General features: G+C 38.2%; 2 protein-coding genes across 2 annotated transcripts; both read left to right on the top strand.

The window, feature by feature from the left end:
• Positions 1 to 369: 369 nt before the first annotated feature.
• LOC105945398 (olfactory receptor 8D1-like) lies at positions 370 to 1,311 on the top strand. The gene has a single exon (XM_012953272.2). The coding sequence runs from the start codon at positions 370 to 372 to the stop codon at positions 1,309 to 1,311; it is 942 nt and encodes a 313-aa protein (XP_012808726.2).
• An 11,854-nt stretch (positions 1,312 to 13,165) lies between these two features.
• On the top strand, positions 13,166 to 14,095 carry LOC105945399 (olfactory receptor 151-like). The gene has a single exon (XM_012953273.1). The coding sequence runs from the start codon at positions 13,166 to 13,168 to the stop codon at positions 14,093 to 14,095; it is 930 nt and encodes a 309-aa protein (XP_012808727.1).
• Positions 14,096 to 18,275: the final 4,180 nt, after the last annotated feature.

Raw genomic sequence — 18,275 nt, 5'->3', positions numbered from 1 at the left:
GTAACTGAAGATTTACAAATTGCCTCAATGCAACTGTTAAATGGAGTGAAAGTTCTGCAGACTTTTTTTCCCAGCTACTTATCTGCCTACACTGGGGGTTCCTTGTACTTTTCAGGGTCCTGGGGAAGGTTACTGGAATTCATTGTCTCTGAGCTGGGATCAGTTCTTAGAGACTAAACAGTGCTAAAGCTCTGAGCTCAGAAACAGAAGCAGAAGCACTTGGCTAGGACTGCAACTAGCAGCATCAGTTGGGTTACTAGTAGATAACATAATTTCACTCTGGTCTATGCTGATAATATAATTATATATTGACATATTTGATATATTTTAACTATAATATGCTTTAATACACAGAAGGAAGGCTTGAACATGACCACAGAACGTAAAGAAAATGTTTCAGGTTTCATCATTCAAGGGTTCTCTGATACTCCTGAGCTTCAAACCACTCTTTTTGTGCTTTTCCTTGGAATCTATCTCATCGTTCTTCTGGGAAATCTCATCATATTCTTAGTCATTTCATGCAATCCTCACTTACACACCCCCATGTACATATTCTTGCTGAACCTTTCACTCATAGACATTTCTTTCACCTCAACTGTTTTACCTAATTTGCTACATATTCTTCTCACACAACAAAATAACATTTCATTCTTGGGGTGTATGACTCAAATGTACCTTTTTGTGGCCTTTGCTGCCAGTGAATACTTTCTCCTGACGGCCATGGCATATGATCGTTATGTTGCCATCTGTGATCCCCTTCATTACATTGCCCGAATGAGCAGGAAACACTGTGCTGGGCTTATAACTGCATCATTCACTAGTGGTTTTGTTGGCACTGTTGGCCATCTTGTTCTTATATCTAAACTATCATATTGTGCTTCCCATTTTATTAACCATTTTTTCTGTGATATGGCACCATTGCTTAGACTTTCCTGCAGCAGCACTTTAAGTGTGGAACTTTTGTTTTATATTGAAGGGACATTGCTTTTTTTCAATGCCTTCCTCCTTACTCTGACCTCATACATATTTATCATCTCTGCTATCCTGAAAATACAATCCTCAGAGGGGAGACAAAAAGCCTTTTCTACCTGTGCTTCTCACCTGGCCTGTGTGATAACCCTTTATGGGGCAGCATTTTGCTTGTATATGAGACCCCCAAAAAGCTATTCCCTAAAAAGTAACAAGCATTTTTCACTGCTGTACATTGTCCTGGGCCCTGTGCTAAATCCTCTTATTTACACACTCAAAAATAAAGAATATCAATCTTCCCTAAATAAAATGAGGCAGAGATGCTTACCTTTTGATTTTTGATGACTATTAACTAATAGTGATGAGCGAATCTGTTCCGTTTCGCTTCGCCGAAAAATTCGGGAATCTTTGAAAAGATCCGCGAAACGGCGAAAAATTCGCGAAACGGCGAAAATGTCGTGCGACAAAAAAAATTGTCGCCCGCGGCTATTATTTTGTCGCGCGGCTATTGTTTCGTCGCGCGCGGCTCTTGTTTCGTCGCGCGGCTCTTGTTTCGTCGCCCGCGGCTCTTGTTTCGTCGCCCGCGGCTCTTGTTTCGTCGCCCGCGGCTCGTTTCGTCGCCCGCGGCTCTTGTTTCGTCGCACGGCTCTTGTTTCGTCGCCCGCGGCTCTTGTTTCGTCGCCCGCGGCTCTTGTTTCGTCGCCCGCGGCTCTTGTTTCGTCGCACGGCTATTATTTCGTCGCACGCAGCTATTATTTCGTCGCACGCAGCTATTATTTTGTCGCACGGCTCTTGTTTCGTCGCGCGGCTCTTGTTTCGTCGCCCGCGGCTCTTGTTTCGTCGCCCGCGGCTCTTGTTTCGTCGCCCGCGGCTCTTGTTTCGTCGCCCGCGGCTATTATTTCGTCGCCCGCGGCTATTGTTTCGTCGCGCGCGGCTCTTGTTTCGTCGCGCGGCTCTTGTTTCGTTGCGCGCTATTGTTTCGTCGCCCGCGGCTATTATTTTGTCGCCCGCGACTATTCTTTTTTGACGCCGGCGACAATTTTTGGACGTGCGGCGAATTTTTCTGCGGCGAAATTTTTCATCCGTTTCGCGAAACAATCCGCCAATGGCGAAACGCGGAAATTCGCCGCGAATCCATGCCTGGCGAAACTTTTCGCCCATCACTATTAACTAAGTACACTGTGAGTATGGGCAGTCACATAGATTAAGAACTATTATGGGCTTATTTATAAATTTTCGAGTTAGTGAATTTAAGATTGCTTTTAAAAATCCAATAAACTTGCATATCAAATGGTCACATATTTATCAATAAGGAAATCTCATTTGAATAAAAAACTTAAATATCTCAAACTTTTCAAGTTTACGAGCTGTAAAAACTCAAAAAAAATTTGAAAAATTGGAGTTTAAGAATTTGGCTTGACAACTCCCATTGACTTCTAAAGAAACTTGCAAATCCTTACATGGCAAATATTTACATTCAACTTTTCAGGTTTTTGCACTTAATAAACACCAGACATTCGAGTTTTCCACCATAACTCGAATTCAAGTTTTTTCAGCGTAAAAATACTCAATTCGAAAAATTAAATTCGACCATTGATAAATCACTCCCATAATCTAAGTTATTGCAAGTGATTGGCTTTATTGAAACTGACTGAAAGTTTCATTTACGGAACGCAATAGACAGGAGTGTTTTTGGCCCCTGGGCCGCTCAAAGTGGCTCTTCCGATGCCTCCTTCCTTTGTCCCCCTGCGCTTACAGCACCGAGGGGGGGTTTGGGGGGGCACATCACTGGAGAGCGCAATTGCTTTTCTGATAACTGCTGCCCTTGGTAACTTCGGGGGTGCTGCTGCCTGAGGCAAATTTCTCAACTCTCCTCATGGTAGTACTGCCCCTGGTAATAGACTGCTTTCACCAGAGGTAATAAGAAAATCGAAAGTTGAAAATTGTGTACATCAGCAGAGTCAGTATCAAATTAGAGATATGTTCAAGAAAATAACATTTAAAAACCTATAACAAAAATGTGGTAGTCGCCAAGTGATAGGGAAGAAGTACTGAAACATTAGAATGCTCTAGGGAAAGAGATCTATAAATGTACTTGCATACTGTGTATGTCTTTTTACTGTACCTCTGCTCAGTGATAAATTTGTGAATCTTTCAAAATATTTGCGAAATGGTGAAAAATTTGTGAAACAAGGAAAATGTCACATGTCAAAAAATTGTCGTGCAATACAATTATTTTGATGAGAGAGACAATTCTTTTAATGAGAGACAATTCTTTTTATGAGAGATGATTCTTTTTGACCCAAGAGACGATTCTTTTGATGAGAGACAATTTGCTGCATGTCCAAAAATTGTCTCTCTCATCAAAAGAATTGTAGAGAGCGCCAAAAGAATTGATGCGCAACAATTCTTTTGACGAGCAAGACCATCCTTTTTGACATCCTCGACAATTCTTTTGACACTCACAACAATTCTTTTGATGCGGGTGACAACTTTTTCACGAGCGGCAAATTTTGTCACCTGTTTCGCAAAGAGAAATTTGCAGCGAATCCATGACTCACAAATTTTTTCACCCATCACTAATTGCTGAGTAACACAAAGATCCACTAATAAATCTTGATTCTCTAACAGTCTATGAATCAGACCTCTGAAAACCCATGGAAGAGCATACAATGATTTTATATAAAACCAAGTAAGCACTGATTCTTTAAAATTTTTGCAAGATGTAATCACTAAACAAAATGCATAATAAGGGGCATTTTAAAGAATGAACATCTACAGTAGGCCAGAAAAATGTGTCCCCACTAATCGTAAATATCTCTATGACTGATTTGTTCATAGTTCTATGATGAATAATTGTATTGGCCAGATTAAAAAAAAAATGTCATAGGGTAAATACCAAGATAAGTACTTAATACAAATTTTAAATTAAGGATTAAATGAAAAGTGTACACATTTCTCCAAATAAAACCTACAAGCCCATACAGAGCACTATTATTAAGGAGACATATAAATATTGTTTAACCCTTGATTATTCATGACTGAATGTAAAAGATTTGTGTAGGGGAATAACTAGCATGGAGCAGACCCTTCGACTGGAGAAAGAGGGGGCCTTATATGGAGAGGCTCGTGAAGAAAGATCAAAGTTTGTAGGAGCAAAAAGGCTCAACCACAAGAGATCACTCCTTGCATGTACATTTATTGTGCCACTGTGCACACTATGTTTTTGGGCTGACCCCTTTATGTGATACCCCTCATGGCCCACAATACATGTTCTGGACCACCCACAATCCCCCTCACATCCTTCAATCTTGTTTTGGAATACCCCTTCCATTTTTACATGTAATGGGTCTGGGCAGCAGAAGGGACCATGGAGTTGGCAGCAAAGAGCTTATAGATATGTAGCAGGGATGAGCAAATTTTTTTGCCTCATACAGTTTTGTGGTGAAACCTGTGTTTTTACCATCACACAATTACATGCTGGAATATCACCCTGTGTTTAATCATAAAAAACAAGCACCATTAATTTGCTTTGTATTTTGTTTTGCAAGAAAACCTTTCTTTATATATTACATGCCCTGTGCCTATCACATGAAACAATCAGATCAGAAACATCCCCAGTACCCCCTTTATAAAAAGCTATCCAGGTAGGGGTTCCAACTTTTTTGGAAGAAATGCCGACCTTCCTATATTTTTAAACAAAATTTGCATTCATTTAAAAAACACCTTAAAGCAGTGGTTCTCGACCTGTGGGTCGGGACCCCTTCGGGGGTCGAACAACCCTTTCACGGGGGTCGCCTAAGACCATCGGAAAACACATATTTCTGATTGTCTTAGGAATAATTTTATGGTTGGGGGTCACCACAACATGAGGAACTGTATTAAAGGGTTGCGGCATTAGGAAGGTTGAGAACGCCTGCCTTAAAGCATAAGTTAACCTTTTTTATCTGTATATTTACTCTAAATAACCTCCCCAGAATAACATCTTTCTCCTTGAATTCATGTCTCAAGTAATTTCTAAACCACAAGTTAAAAACTGCAGCTCTTTCAGCTGCTTCCTGGTCTAGCATGAAGCTCCGCACCATTTTTTCATTTCTGAGCTCTCCTTTTTTCTTTGACTGCAAAGATGGTCAAAGAGGTGTCTACTGTGCATGCTTGCTACCTCCTGCTCCTATGGAAATCAATCAGGCATGCACAGCAGTAACCTCTTTGACTGTCTTTGATGTCAAAGAGAGATGAAGAGCTCAGAAAAAAAAGGCAGAGCTTCATGATAGACCAGGAAGTAGCTGAAATGAGCTGCAGTTTTTAGCTTGTGAGAGCCTTTTTATGGATTTTAAAATTAAAAGGCTTGCTTTTAACTGCAATGTTTCAGTTTCTATGTACATGGGAACCACAAACATTTTTTGGATCATGTACTAAATCTTCTTATTTACAACCAGGCAGTTGTTTGAATGAGTGACTGAAAGATAAATAGGAGAGGGTATAATAGAAAAAAAAAAAAGTAACAATGACAGTAGAATTGTAGCATTGCAGAGGAACAGTTTATTTGACAGTGACCCCCATTTGATAGCTGGAAGCAAGGAGATGAGAGGAAAATAATTCAAAAATAAAAAACATGTAAACAAATTAATTTGATTTGATAAGTTGTTAAGAAATTACATGCAATTGACATCCTATAACATGCTAATGTAACTGGTCTGTTTAAAGGCAACTATGGGAAATATTTTAGTAATAGGCTAAATACTTTATTGGGCTAACGAGTGCCAGCCCTAGTTTAGGAAATAGAAAAAAAAATATCAAACAATTCATGGATAACCACCCTTACTTGTCAATAGTTTCTTTGAAGTTGCTAGATAAACTTATCAAAACTTTTTAAATGTAAAAAAAAAAAAATCAAATAGTAACTTGCTGTAGACACAGAGGAAATTGTCGAATGGCTAATGGTTTTCAACAGTGGCCAAATCTCCCAGCAATAGGAAATGGAAGTGGCCCCACCCACTCTCTAACTATGAGCCTCAGGTTAGTACTGCTGTCTACGTGCAAAATACGTGATGATGTTTCTGTGAAATGTTTAATTACTGCCATTTATTTTGTGGCCATTTAAATTAAACATTCTTGATTAAAAGTTCACTAAAATATTTTTTTCATAGCTTTTTCCCTAGAGAAGTATTTATCATAAGAACAGCACAAAGAACATTTATAGAAAATGAGCTGATTATTGTGTATTCCCTGAGGAATTCCCTTTGTCACACTGGTTATATAAACTGGGTTCCTAAAGAGACTGAGACTCTGTGCCCCTGCATGGAAGAACCTTCTGCTCCTCAGGCTGAGCAAAGACAAGATCTATCTGACTAATGTATTTGTATGATAAAAGGTTTTGATAGGAGCACTGCAAGGTTAGAATGTAGGTAAGTAATGGAGGGCAGTGTGGGCTTCATAAGAAGCTTTGCCTTAGTTGAAAAAGATAAACTATTGACTATTCTGTTAAAAAATAAATGGAAAGAACTGTAGGGCAGATCTGTTTTCACCTAACCAACTTAATAAATGCAAAGTAATATTTGATTCGGCGAGCTACATGTTTTAGGATGTAGCTGTGTGCATGTACGCGTATGTGTATAGATATATACAGTATATACACTTACAATAATATGTTTATAAAATTATATGTGTTTATTAATTCTGTTTAGATTTGGACAAATCTGTCACAAAATCCATTGGGTACCATTTTGCTACTCTTTTCTGACATGAGCACAAGGTTTTAAAATTGAATCTGCCGCATGCATCCAATATAACCTTATAAAATAAGCACAAAAGTTACTGAAGCTGGGTCCATTTCCCAATGTTCTAAACTGATGAATGGAGTAACATTTCTGCAAACTTGTTTCTCAGCTTCTCCTCAGACTCTTTAACCTGCATTGGGCCTTCCTTGTACTTTTCAGGGTGTTGGGAAGGGCATTAACTCATATACACTGTCTCTGAGCTGGGATCAGTTCTTATGGGCTGGATAAGGCTCATGTCCTGAAGATCTGAGCACAAAAATAGAGGCAGTGGTACCTGCCCGTGCCTGGAACATAAACTAACAGGACCAGTTGGGTAACCAGCAATGTCCAATGGTGTATAAAACAAAATCTAATTATTGAAATAAAGAAAACAGATGGGGGCTTATTTCTATATACAATTATATATTTACATATGTGATATATTTTAACTATAGTCTACTTTCATACATAGAAAGGAAGACTTGAAAAATGGCCTCAGGAACAAAAGAAAATGTTTCAGGATTCATCATCCAAGGGTTCTCTGATACTCCTGAGCTTCATATCTCTCTGTTTTTGCTAATCCTTGGAATCTATCTCATCATTCTGCTGGGAAATCTCATCGTGTTCTTAGTCATTTCATGCAATCCTCACTTACACACCCCCATGTACATATTCTTGCTGAACCTTTCACTCATAGACATTTCTTCCACTTCAAATATTTTACCTAATTTGCTACATATTCTTCTCACACAACAAAATAACATTTCATTCTTGGGGTGTATGACTCAAACGTATGTTTTTGCGTCCTTGGTTGACAGTGAGTACTTTCTCCTGACGGCCATGGCATATGATCGTTATGTTGCCATCTGTGATCCCCTTCATTACATTGCCCGAATGAGCAGGAAACACTGTGCTGGGCTTATAACTGCAGCATTCACTGTTGGGTTTATTAACACCGTTGGCCTTGTTGAACTTATATCTAAACTATCATATTGTGCTTCCCATCTTATTAACCATTTTTTCTGTGATGTCACACCATTGCTAAAACTGTCCTGCAGCAGCACTTTTAGTGTCGAACTTTTTATTTACATTATAGGGATACTGCTGGTTTTCAATTCCTTCCTCCTTACTCTGATCTCATACATATTTATCATCTCTGCTATCCTGAAAATACAATCCTCAGAGGGGAGACAAAAAGCCTTTTCTACCTGTGCTTCTCACCTGACCTGTGTGATAACCCTTTATGGGACAGTATTTTCCTTGTATATGAGACCCACCACAAGTTATTCCCTGGAAAGAGACAAGTATTTCTCACTGCTGTACATTGTCCTGGCACCTGCCCTAAATCCTCTTATTTACACACTGAAGAACAGAGAATTTCAATCTTCCCTAAAATTATATGTCAACCGAAAAAAAAAATTTTTGCCTAATAAAAGAAATCATAATTCTAAGCAAATTTGAAATATACAAAACACAGAAAGAAATTGCCAGCAATCGGTCTAACACGTTAAAACTGATATCACTAAATATTTGATCTAACGTGTTTGATCTATTTGGGAGATACTATTAGTTGGATTGAGGTGGGAATCTTCTTTGCCTTCTTAGCGAATTCAGATTCTGCTTAAAAAAGTCTAGTTGCATTATGGAAATTAGTACATATAAAATAAGTGGGAAGTGTTACTCTAGATTTTTCCATATCGACATTGGGAAGATGGCACCTACTTTGAGGTCCCTGGGGCAACATCAAAGGGGATGGTGAACAACATTTTGCTCAAGAGCTACTGGTTGGGGGCCACTGATCTACAGTATCCACTAAATTTTCCTACAATAACTCCACGCACTGCACTGTTTCCCAAAACACCATTTTTCTCTAACTTTGTATTTCATTTTATTATAAAATATAATATAATACATCTGTCCAAGAATGAGTTTCAATTGTGAAAGAAAAATCAAAAGTCCTCCAAAAGTCCATTCTACAAATGAAATATAATTTCAAAAGCTTCATTGATGTGGAAGAGACAAAGAATTCTCGGTAGGTAAAAGAGTTTGATTGTCTTAGTTTTAAACCTTTTAAGAAGCTTTCTCTAAGATTTGTGGGTCCTTTTTCTATTAAAAGGATTATTAAACCAGTTACTTTTGAGATGAAGATTTTTGTTTCTATGAAGATTCCTCCACTTTTTCATGCTGCTTCCAAAATCCATTTCAAGTTCATTACACTGCGCTTCCTCCACCTTTTTCTTGTCAAGAAGTTGAGGAATTTGAAGTGGAATTTGCACCAGGGACTTCAATACCTTATCAAGTGGAAAAGTTTTACAGACAAGTAAAATTACTGGGGGCCTGAAAGAAATGTCCAGACTGGTCTGAATTTTCCTAAAAATTATCCAGCCAAAGGAGTTTGGAGTTATCACCTTGGGGAGGGGTAAATGTAAAGCCTATTCCTGCTGGTTTGTTTGGTGCAGATTCGCTCATCACTATACACAATCACATGCATCACCTTGCACAATGCAGTTGCATCACTCACATGTGTGGCTGCAAAATCCAGCCTTTATTAAGATGTTAAAGGGTCCAAACAGAGGCGTAACTTGATTATGCTGGGCCCCCCTGCAAACAAATCTAATAATTCCACTACAGTGGCCACAATTTCTGCAAGTATAAGTTCCTATAGTGGACGTATTAACTGGGGCCTGAATTCATGGAGTTAGTAGGAGGGACCTTATAAATATGTAGTAGGGATGAGCAATTTTTTTTTCCTGTTACAAGTTTGTGGTGAAACATGTGTTTTCACCATTACATGCTGGAATGCCACCCTGTGTTTTAATCATAAAAAAACAAGCACCGTCATTTTGGTATGTATTTTATTTTGAAAGAAAAAAATGTTTTTTGCACCTTAAGAAATGCAGAAAAACCTTGCTGTATATATTACATGCCCCGTGCCTATCACATGGAACAATCAAATCACAAACATCCCCAGTACCCCCTGTATAAAAAGCTATCAAGGTAGGGGTTCAACATTTTCTGGAAGAAAATACTGGCCTTCCTATATTTTTAAATTTTTCCCCATCAGATATAATTTTTACCAGCCAGATGGCTATCCTATCTCCAGGTGATGTGCTTGGACGAAATTTGTATTTATTCTAAAAACACCTTAAAGCATAAGTAAACCTTTTTTATCTCTATATTTACTCTAAATAACCTCCCCAGAATAACATACCTTTCTCCTTGAATTCATGTTTCATGTCATTTCTAAATCACAAGCTAAAAACTGCAGCTCTTTCAGCTGCATCCTGGTCTAGCATGAAGCTCTGCACCCTTTTTTCATTTCTGAGCTCTCCTTTTTTCGTTGAATGTAAAGATGATCAAAGAGGTGTCTACTATGCATGCTTGCTACCTCCTGCTCCTATGGATATCAATCAGGCATGCACAGCAGAAACCTCTTTGACTGTCTTTGATGTCAAAGAGAGATGAAGAGCTCAGAGAAAAAAGGGCAGAGCTTCATGATAGACCAGGAAGTAGCTGAAATGAGCTGCAGTTTTTAGCTTGTGAGTGCCTTTTAATGGATTTTAAAACAAAAAGGCTTGCTTTTAACTGCAATGTTTCAGTTTCTATGTACATGAGAACCACAATTTTTTTTGGGACCATGTACTAAATCCTCTTATTTACTCAATAAGGAATTACAAAATTCTTTTAATAAAATTACGGAAAGAATTGTATTTATTTCAGATAAGCATTTGCTAATGCCAATCAAAGATTTGGACCTGAACAGAAAGTCCTTCTTTTAAAGTTTAATATAAAATTACAAATAATTGTAAATTAAATGAACTCTCTGTATAATGCAGTGAGCAATATTCTGAGACAATTTAAAATTGGACATAATTTTATTTTCTGCTTTTTCAGTAGCTCTCCCTAGCAAACCAGGCAGTTGTTTGAATGAGAGACTGAAAGATAAATAGGAGAGGGTATAATAGAAAAAAAAGTAACAATGACAGTAGAATTGTACCATTGCAGAGGAACAGTTTATTTGACAGTGACCCCCATTTGATAGCTGGAAACAAGGAGTCAAGAAAGAAAAATAATTCAAAAATAAAAACGTAAAAAAATAAATACCATTTGATAAGTTGTTAAAAAATTACATGCTATTGACATCCTATAACATGCTAAAAATGCTTAAATGTAAATACAACAATATAATGTAACTGGTCTGTTTAAAGCCAACTATGGGAAATATTTTAGGAATAGGCTAAGTACTTTATTGGGCTAACGAGTGCCAGCCCCTTAGATTAGGAAATATATATCAAAGAATTCATGGATAACCTGCCTTACTTGTCAATATTTTCTTTGAAGTTGCTAGATAAACTTATCAAAACTTTAAATGTAAAAAAAACCACACTATGGTACTACATGTCCTGAATGAGCATTTAATCAAATAGTAACTTGCTGTAGCCACAGAGGAAATTGTCCATTGGCTAATAGGTTTCACCAGTGGCCAAATCTCCTAGCAATAGGAAATGGAAGTGGCCCCACCCACTCTCTAACTCAGTATCCCAAAATGTTGTTCTATGAGCCTCAGGTAAGTACTGCTGTCAACGTATAAAATAGGTGATGATGTTCCCAGGGCCGGATTTCTGTTTTGGGCGCCCCGAGGCCACTCCTGTCGGTCTCCCCCTCCCCACCCATACGGAGCAGTGGGGAGAGGTCCCGACTGCTCCGTATGGGAGCCAAATTTAAAAAAAATTTTGCAGCGGGGCGGCATGCCGCCCCTAAACTTCTGCCGCCCTAGGCCCGGGCCTTTGTGGCCTCTCCACAAATCCGGGCCTGGATGTTCCTGTGAAATGGTTAATTACTGCCATTTATTTTGTGGCCATTTAAATTAAACATTCTTGATTAAAAGTTTACTAAAATACTATTTTCATAGCTTTTTCCCTAGAGAAGTATTTATCATAAGAACAACACTAAGAACATTTATAGAAAATGAGCTGATTATTGTGTATTCCCTGAGGAATTCCCTGTGTCACACTGGTTATATAAACTGGGTTCCTAAAGAGACCGGCAGACTCTGTGCCCCTGCATGGAAGAACCTTCTGCTCCTCAGGCTGAGCAAAGGCAAGAATATATGATTTATGTATTTGTATGATAAAAGGTACCTGGCTCTGCAATGTAGGAGCACTGCAAGGTTAGTATTTAGGTAAGTAATGAGGAGCAGTGTTGGTTCATAAGAAGCTTTACCTTGGTTGAAAAAGATAGACTTGTGTTGACTATTCTGTTAAAAATAAATGTAAAGAACTGAAAGAAGAGTAGGGCAGAACTGTATTCACCTAACCAAATTAATAAATGTAAAGTAATATTGTAGAATTATGTAATGATAACTGAACACATTTGCTACACATTATATTTAATTTGTTTTCACACAATTTATTGTTTCACTATATTACAAAAATAATTAATTCAAAACATTTTTTTAGGATGTTGGTGTGTGTGTAGATATATACACTTACAAAAATATTTTTATAAAAGTATATGTGTTTATGGATTCTGTTCAGATTTGGTGAAAAAAAATAACAAATCTGTCACAAAATTCATTGGGTACCATTTTGCTACTCTTTTTTTGACATGAGCACCAGGTTTTAAAATGGAATATCGCATACAAACTGTCACAGCAAATAAATATTAATTTCAGTTGTAGACAAAGTGTTTACGTGATGAAAAGTCACACGATTTTAAGTATTCGGATTTGGTTTGGCCAGGATGAATGCAGCCAAATCCAAATTCTGTTAAAAAAGGCTGAATCTTGGTTGAATCCCAAAATGAATCCTGGATTAGGTGCATCCCTATGTCTTTATAAAGGTGTTGTTTTAAGCCTCCCCCCAAAAATGTTGAATGAAATCAGCACACTATGAATAAATAATAACTAAGGGTCTGCATAAATTAACTAAAATATAGAAATATAAATTAGTGAAATGTCTTTATAAAAGGTGTCAAATTTAGACAAAAATTGGTAAATGTTGCATAAAATCAGCACAAAAGTAACCGAAAATGGGTACATTTCCCAATGTTCTCAACTGCTGAATGGAGTAAAACTTCTGCAAACCATCTTGTTTCTCAGCTTCTCCTCAGACTCTTTAACCTGCATTGGGCCTTCCTTGTACTTTTCAGGGTGTTGGGAAGGGAAATTACTCATATACACTGTCTCTGAGCTGGGATCAGTTCTTATGGACTGGATAAGGCTCCTCTCATGAAGATCTGAGCACAGAAACAGTAACAGTGGTACCTGCCCGTGCCTGGAATAAAAACTAAGAGGATCAGTTGGGTTAACAGCAATGTCCAATAGTATTAAAAACAAAATATAATTATTGAGATACAAAAAACATTATTTATATAATTATATACCTACATATTTGATATATTTTTACTATAGTCTACTTTCTACACAGACTTGAAAAATGGCCTCAGAAACTAAAGGAAATGTTTCATTCTTCATCATCCAAGGGTTCTCTGATACTCCTGAGCTTCATATCTCTCTTTTTGTGCTATTCCTTGGAATCTATCTCATCATTCTGCTGGGAAATCTCATCATATTCTTAGTCATTTCATGCAATCCTCACTTACACACCCCCATGTACATATTCTTGCTGAACCTTTCACTCATAGACATTTCTTTCTCCTCAAATATTTTCCCTAATTTGCTACATATTCTTCTCACACAACAAAATAACATTTCATTCTTTGGGTGTATGGCTCAAATGTATATTTTTGGATCCATGGTTGGCAGTGAATACTTTCTCCTGACGGCCATGGCATATGATCGTTATGTTGCCATCTGTGATCCCCTTCATTACATTGCCCGAATGAGCAGGAAACACTGTGCTGGGCTTATAACTGCAGCATTCACTGTTGGGTTTATTAACACCGTTGGCGTTGTAGTACTTATATCTAAACTATCATATTGTGCTTCCCGTCTTATTAACCATTTTTTCTGTGATATCACACCATTGCTAAAACTTTCCTGCAGCAGCACTTTTAGTGTGGAACTTTTCATTTACATTGATGGGACATTGCTGCCTTTTAATGCCTTCCTCCTTACTCTGACCTCATACATATTTATCATCTCTGCTATCCTGAAAATACAATCCTCAGAGGGGAGACAAAAAGCCTTTTCTACCTGTGCTTCTCACCTGGCCTGTGTGATAACCCTTTATGGGACAATACTTTGCATGTATATGAGACCCTCCACAAGTTATTCCCCAAAAAGAGACAAGTATTTTTCACTGCTGTACATTGTCCTGGCACCTGCCCTAAATCCTCTTATTTACACACTGAAGAACAGAGAATTTCAATCTTCCCTTAAAGTACATGTCAACCGAAAAAAATAATATTTTGACTAATAAAAGAAATCATCATTCTAAGAAACTTTGAGATATACATTCATTACCAATTTGTAAAAGTAATTTGTATATATGTAGGGATCTAACCCAAAGATTTGGCCCCTAGGAGGTTACTCCCAGGTTAGACCCCAAGGGAGGGTAGTACTTGGTAATGGGACCCCTTGGGATGGTTTGGTACTTAAACAGTTAAATGGGAGTTAGCTTCACTGCAGTTCGGGTTATGGCCACCGGGTGGTACATTTAGTATATAAGGGTATGCAGCCATGTGCTTCCAGGTCTTTCTGCCTTGGACCCCTTCTGCACAGAGGTTAATGACAGGCTAGTGTTTAGATAGTAGATCTGGAAGTAATAGCTCACTCTAGGAGTGGGAGACAGGTTATTTAGTACGGGTAGTCATCACCCCTACATGAGATAGAGGGATTAATATCCCCCAGCACTCATAACTGTAGTCAGGGCACAAAGTGATAAATTTAGGAGATTAGCTAATCCAGTGGGTGCTCGGGTGTGAGTACCGGGGTGAGGTCTCAAAGGGGTGTCCGCTTGGCGGGAGGACTGGGGAGAGCCCTAGAGAGGGTCTTCTGGCATGAGTACTGGAGGGAATCCCAAAGGAGAATCATCTGGCGGGAGTACCGCAAGTAACCCCAGGGAGAGAGGGTCTCCAAAGGGAAGTGTGTGTAACCTGACATATAAGTGTGCTCCTGTATAACCTGCCTGTCTGCAAGTAATAAACTACATTCTACTGGTTCAACATCATACCAGTGTCCTGGTCTCTTCGTACAAAGAGGATCCTCACTGCCTGGTAAGCAGCTACCCCAAAGGGAAGGGGCAAGGTCCCGGGAGTGCAGGGAGTCCCTGACAAGGGAATACAGAACAGCATTAAGTTCTCAGGAGGGGAGTTACAGTTCAATCTGTCCCTAACCTGGGTGGAGGCACGCCATTAAGTAAAGTAACATCTGTTCCCCAAAGTAAGCGGGGCTCAGGATCCCTGTTGGTGCCATAAGATCTCAGCAGGTAGCAGCACAATCTATAAAGTGGGCTATATATATATATATATATATATATATAACTGCTATTAAACAGACCTCTTTTTGCTGGAGGAGACTCTCTGTTGCAACATTGTTTAAAAAGCCATAACCACTAAAACAGGCAAAAAAAATATTTTTGGGGTTGAAATGTCCTTTAACCTTTTACCTGCCAACGGCGTACAGCGTCGTTGCAGGAAAAGGCTTTACCTGCCAAAATAAAGATTCTCTCTGCAGAAGCGGCATGCCTACATACAGCACAAATTTAGCACTTTTTTTCATTTTGCACACTAATATACACTTATATACACTCATATACACACTTACACACTGTCACACTACTTTTAAATATGAACACACGTGTATACACAAACTTTTTATTTTGTATTATTTTTTTTCCCCATTTTACTGCTTTATTTTCCCTAAAAACTGTTTATTTTGACAGCGTGACTATTGGATCAGATATTCTGACCACTAATTACACTGTCGTGTGACTTAATTTGTTGTTTCGCTGATTTGCACAATTTTTGTGGTTTTATTGCATTTTTACCTGTATCCCTGTATAAGTTTTCCTGATCTGTTTTTAGCATAGCTTTGCCAGGTGTAACTTTGGTGTACAAAAATAACTACCTATTTTGAATTCATCAGAATGTGTACTTTCCAAAAATATATTGTTTTCTGGCTTTTTCTGTATAGTTTGGGGGTGTTACAGCACATAATACGCTGACAGAGGGCTCTGTATGCAAAAGCTGGGTTTGCAGGCGAGAAATCCATATGTGCTATTTTCATTTTGGGGTCAGTACATACCACAGACTTTGGTATATCTATGCCTATTGGGCATTAAACTGTTCAGTAGACCTTAGGTGTTCCTATTTGGGGTGATTTGCCTTTGTACGCAAGAAACTGTGCGAGATAAATGTGGCAAACTTCAACATTTTTAGGCGATTTTTTGAAAACTCATAAAAATCGGCAAACTTAGGAAAGCTTTGAGGCTTGGTACTTCGGAGTAGAAAGACATGGGTACCCGTTTTAGATTCGGGGGAAAGTGTACTTTCCAAAAATATATGGCTGTCTGGGGTGAGTGTACTTTTTTGTAGAATTATCCCATATAAAGTATGTAAATGTGTTGATTTTCTGAAATGACACATCATATGGGGGTATGTTCCCATTGGGGCTCTTACATGCCACATACTTAGGTAAACCTATACATATTGGGCATCAAACTGTTCAGTGGACCCCTGGCATTCAAATTCAGGGTGTTTTATCTTGGTACCTAATGCTATGTGGGAGATAAGATGCTGCAAAGTGGAAGCTTTTAGCGGATTTTTGGAAATGTCATGAAAATTGCCAGCTTTAGGAAAGCTTTGCGGCTTGGTAATTTAGAGTAGATAGACATGGGTACCCATTTTGAATTCAGGGGAATGTGTACTTTCCAAAAATATATGACTTTCTGGGGTGAGCATACTTTTTACTAGCTTTATCCTACATATAATGATGTAAATGTGTTGATATTGCAGAAGCTGAAATGACAGAAATGGTAGATCATATGGGGGTATGTTCCCATTGGGGCCTCTACATGCCACATACTTAGGTAAACCTATACATATTGGGCATCAAACTGTTTAGTGGACCCCTGGCATTCAAATTCAGGGTGTTTCATCTTGGTACCTAATGCTATGTGGGAGATAAGATGCTGCAAAGTGGAAGCTTTGAGGGGATTTTTGGAAATGTCATGAAAATTGCCAGCTTTAGGAAAGCTTTGCGGCTTGGTAATTTAGAGTAGATAGACATGGGTACCCATTTTGAATTCAGGGGAATGTGTACTTTCCAAAAATATATGACTTTCTGGGGTGAATTAACTTTTTACTAGCTTTATCCCACACATAATGATGTAAATGTGTTGATTTTGCAGGAGCTGAAATGACAGATCATGTGACAGATCATGAAAGTGATAGATCATATGGGGGTATGTTCACAATGGGGCCCCTACATGCCACATACTTAGGTAAACCTATACATATTGGGCATCAAACTGTTCAGTGGGTGTTTTTTTAAAAACTTCACAAATTTTGATAAAAACATACAACTATAGGAAAGCATTGTGACTTGATAGTTTGGAGTAGACAGACAATCGTGCTACTCTGGATTCCCCATAATCTGTTCTTTCCAGAAATGTGTAATTTTCTGGGATAAACCTTCTGTTAGTGGAATTTTTGGCCTTGAAATCTAAAGTATGCAGCTTTCCGAAGCAGTGCTTTGGAAATTTGGTAGTGTACTGCTGGGAGTTTTTGACCTATACAAGTGAGAAATCTCCATAAAACTATATATATTTGGTATTGGTGCATTCAGGAGACATGGGAATTTCCAAATCAGTTGTATTTTTGTGCATAAAATAATTTTTGTTTCTGGTATGTGTGTTTATTTTATGGAAAATATGACTTTTTTAGAAGCCTATCTTGTTACAGAATTGGAATTACACCAAAATTCTACCAAATTTTGAAATCTTAGTTTGTCCTGAAAAAAACAATATATTGTTTTCCTGGGAAAAGCCCCTAAAGTGAAACAGCGCAAAATGTTCAAAAACTGTCTGGCAGTAAAAGTTCCTCTTTGGTCCAAAACGGCTGGCAGTGAAAGGGTTAATAAACTGAGGCTGAGGTGGATCAAGTGATCTTAATAAAGAAAGATATCTCATATACAGTATGTGCAAAAATATTTTTTAAAACTGATATCACTGAATATTTGATCTAACATATTTGATCTATTTGGGAAATACTATCATTCGACTGAGGTGGGAATCACCTTTCCTTCTCAACACATTTACATCATTATATGTGGGATAACGCTAGTAAAAAGTACATTCCCCCAAGAAAGTCATATATTTTTGGAAAGTACACATTCCCCCAAATCTAAAATGGGTAACCATGTCTTTCTACTCCCAAGTACCAAGCCGCAAAGCTTTCCTAAATTTGGCAATTTTGATAACATTTCCAAAAATCCTCTCAAGGGTTCCAGTTTCCAGCATCTTATCTCCCACATAGCATTAGTTACCAAGATAAAACACCCTGAATTTGAACGCCAGGGGCCCACTGAACAGTTTGATGCCCAATATGTATAGGTTTACCTAAGTATGTGGTATGTAGGGACCC

Source organism: Xenopus tropicalis, chromosome 7, assembly GCF_000004195.4.
Source record: "Xenopus tropicalis strain Nigerian chromosome 7, UCB_Xtro_10.0, whole genome shotgun sequence".
Lineage (NCBI taxonomy): Eukaryota > Metazoa > Chordata > Amphibia > Anura > Pipidae > Xenopus > Xenopus tropicalis.
The sequence above is the reverse complement of the archived record's forward strand: the minus strand, read 5'-3'. Positions and strand labels throughout refer to the sequence as shown.

What these genes read in the sequence shown, in the direction of transcription:
- LOC105945398 (XM_012953272.2), top strand. Translation starts at nt 370, where the DNA reads ATGACCACAGAACGTAAAGAAAATGTTTCAGGTTTCATCATTCAAGGG.
- LOC105945399 (XM_012953273.1), top strand. Translation starts at nt 13,166, where the DNA reads ATGGCCTCAGAAACTAAAGGAAATGTTTCATTCTTCATCATCCAAGGG.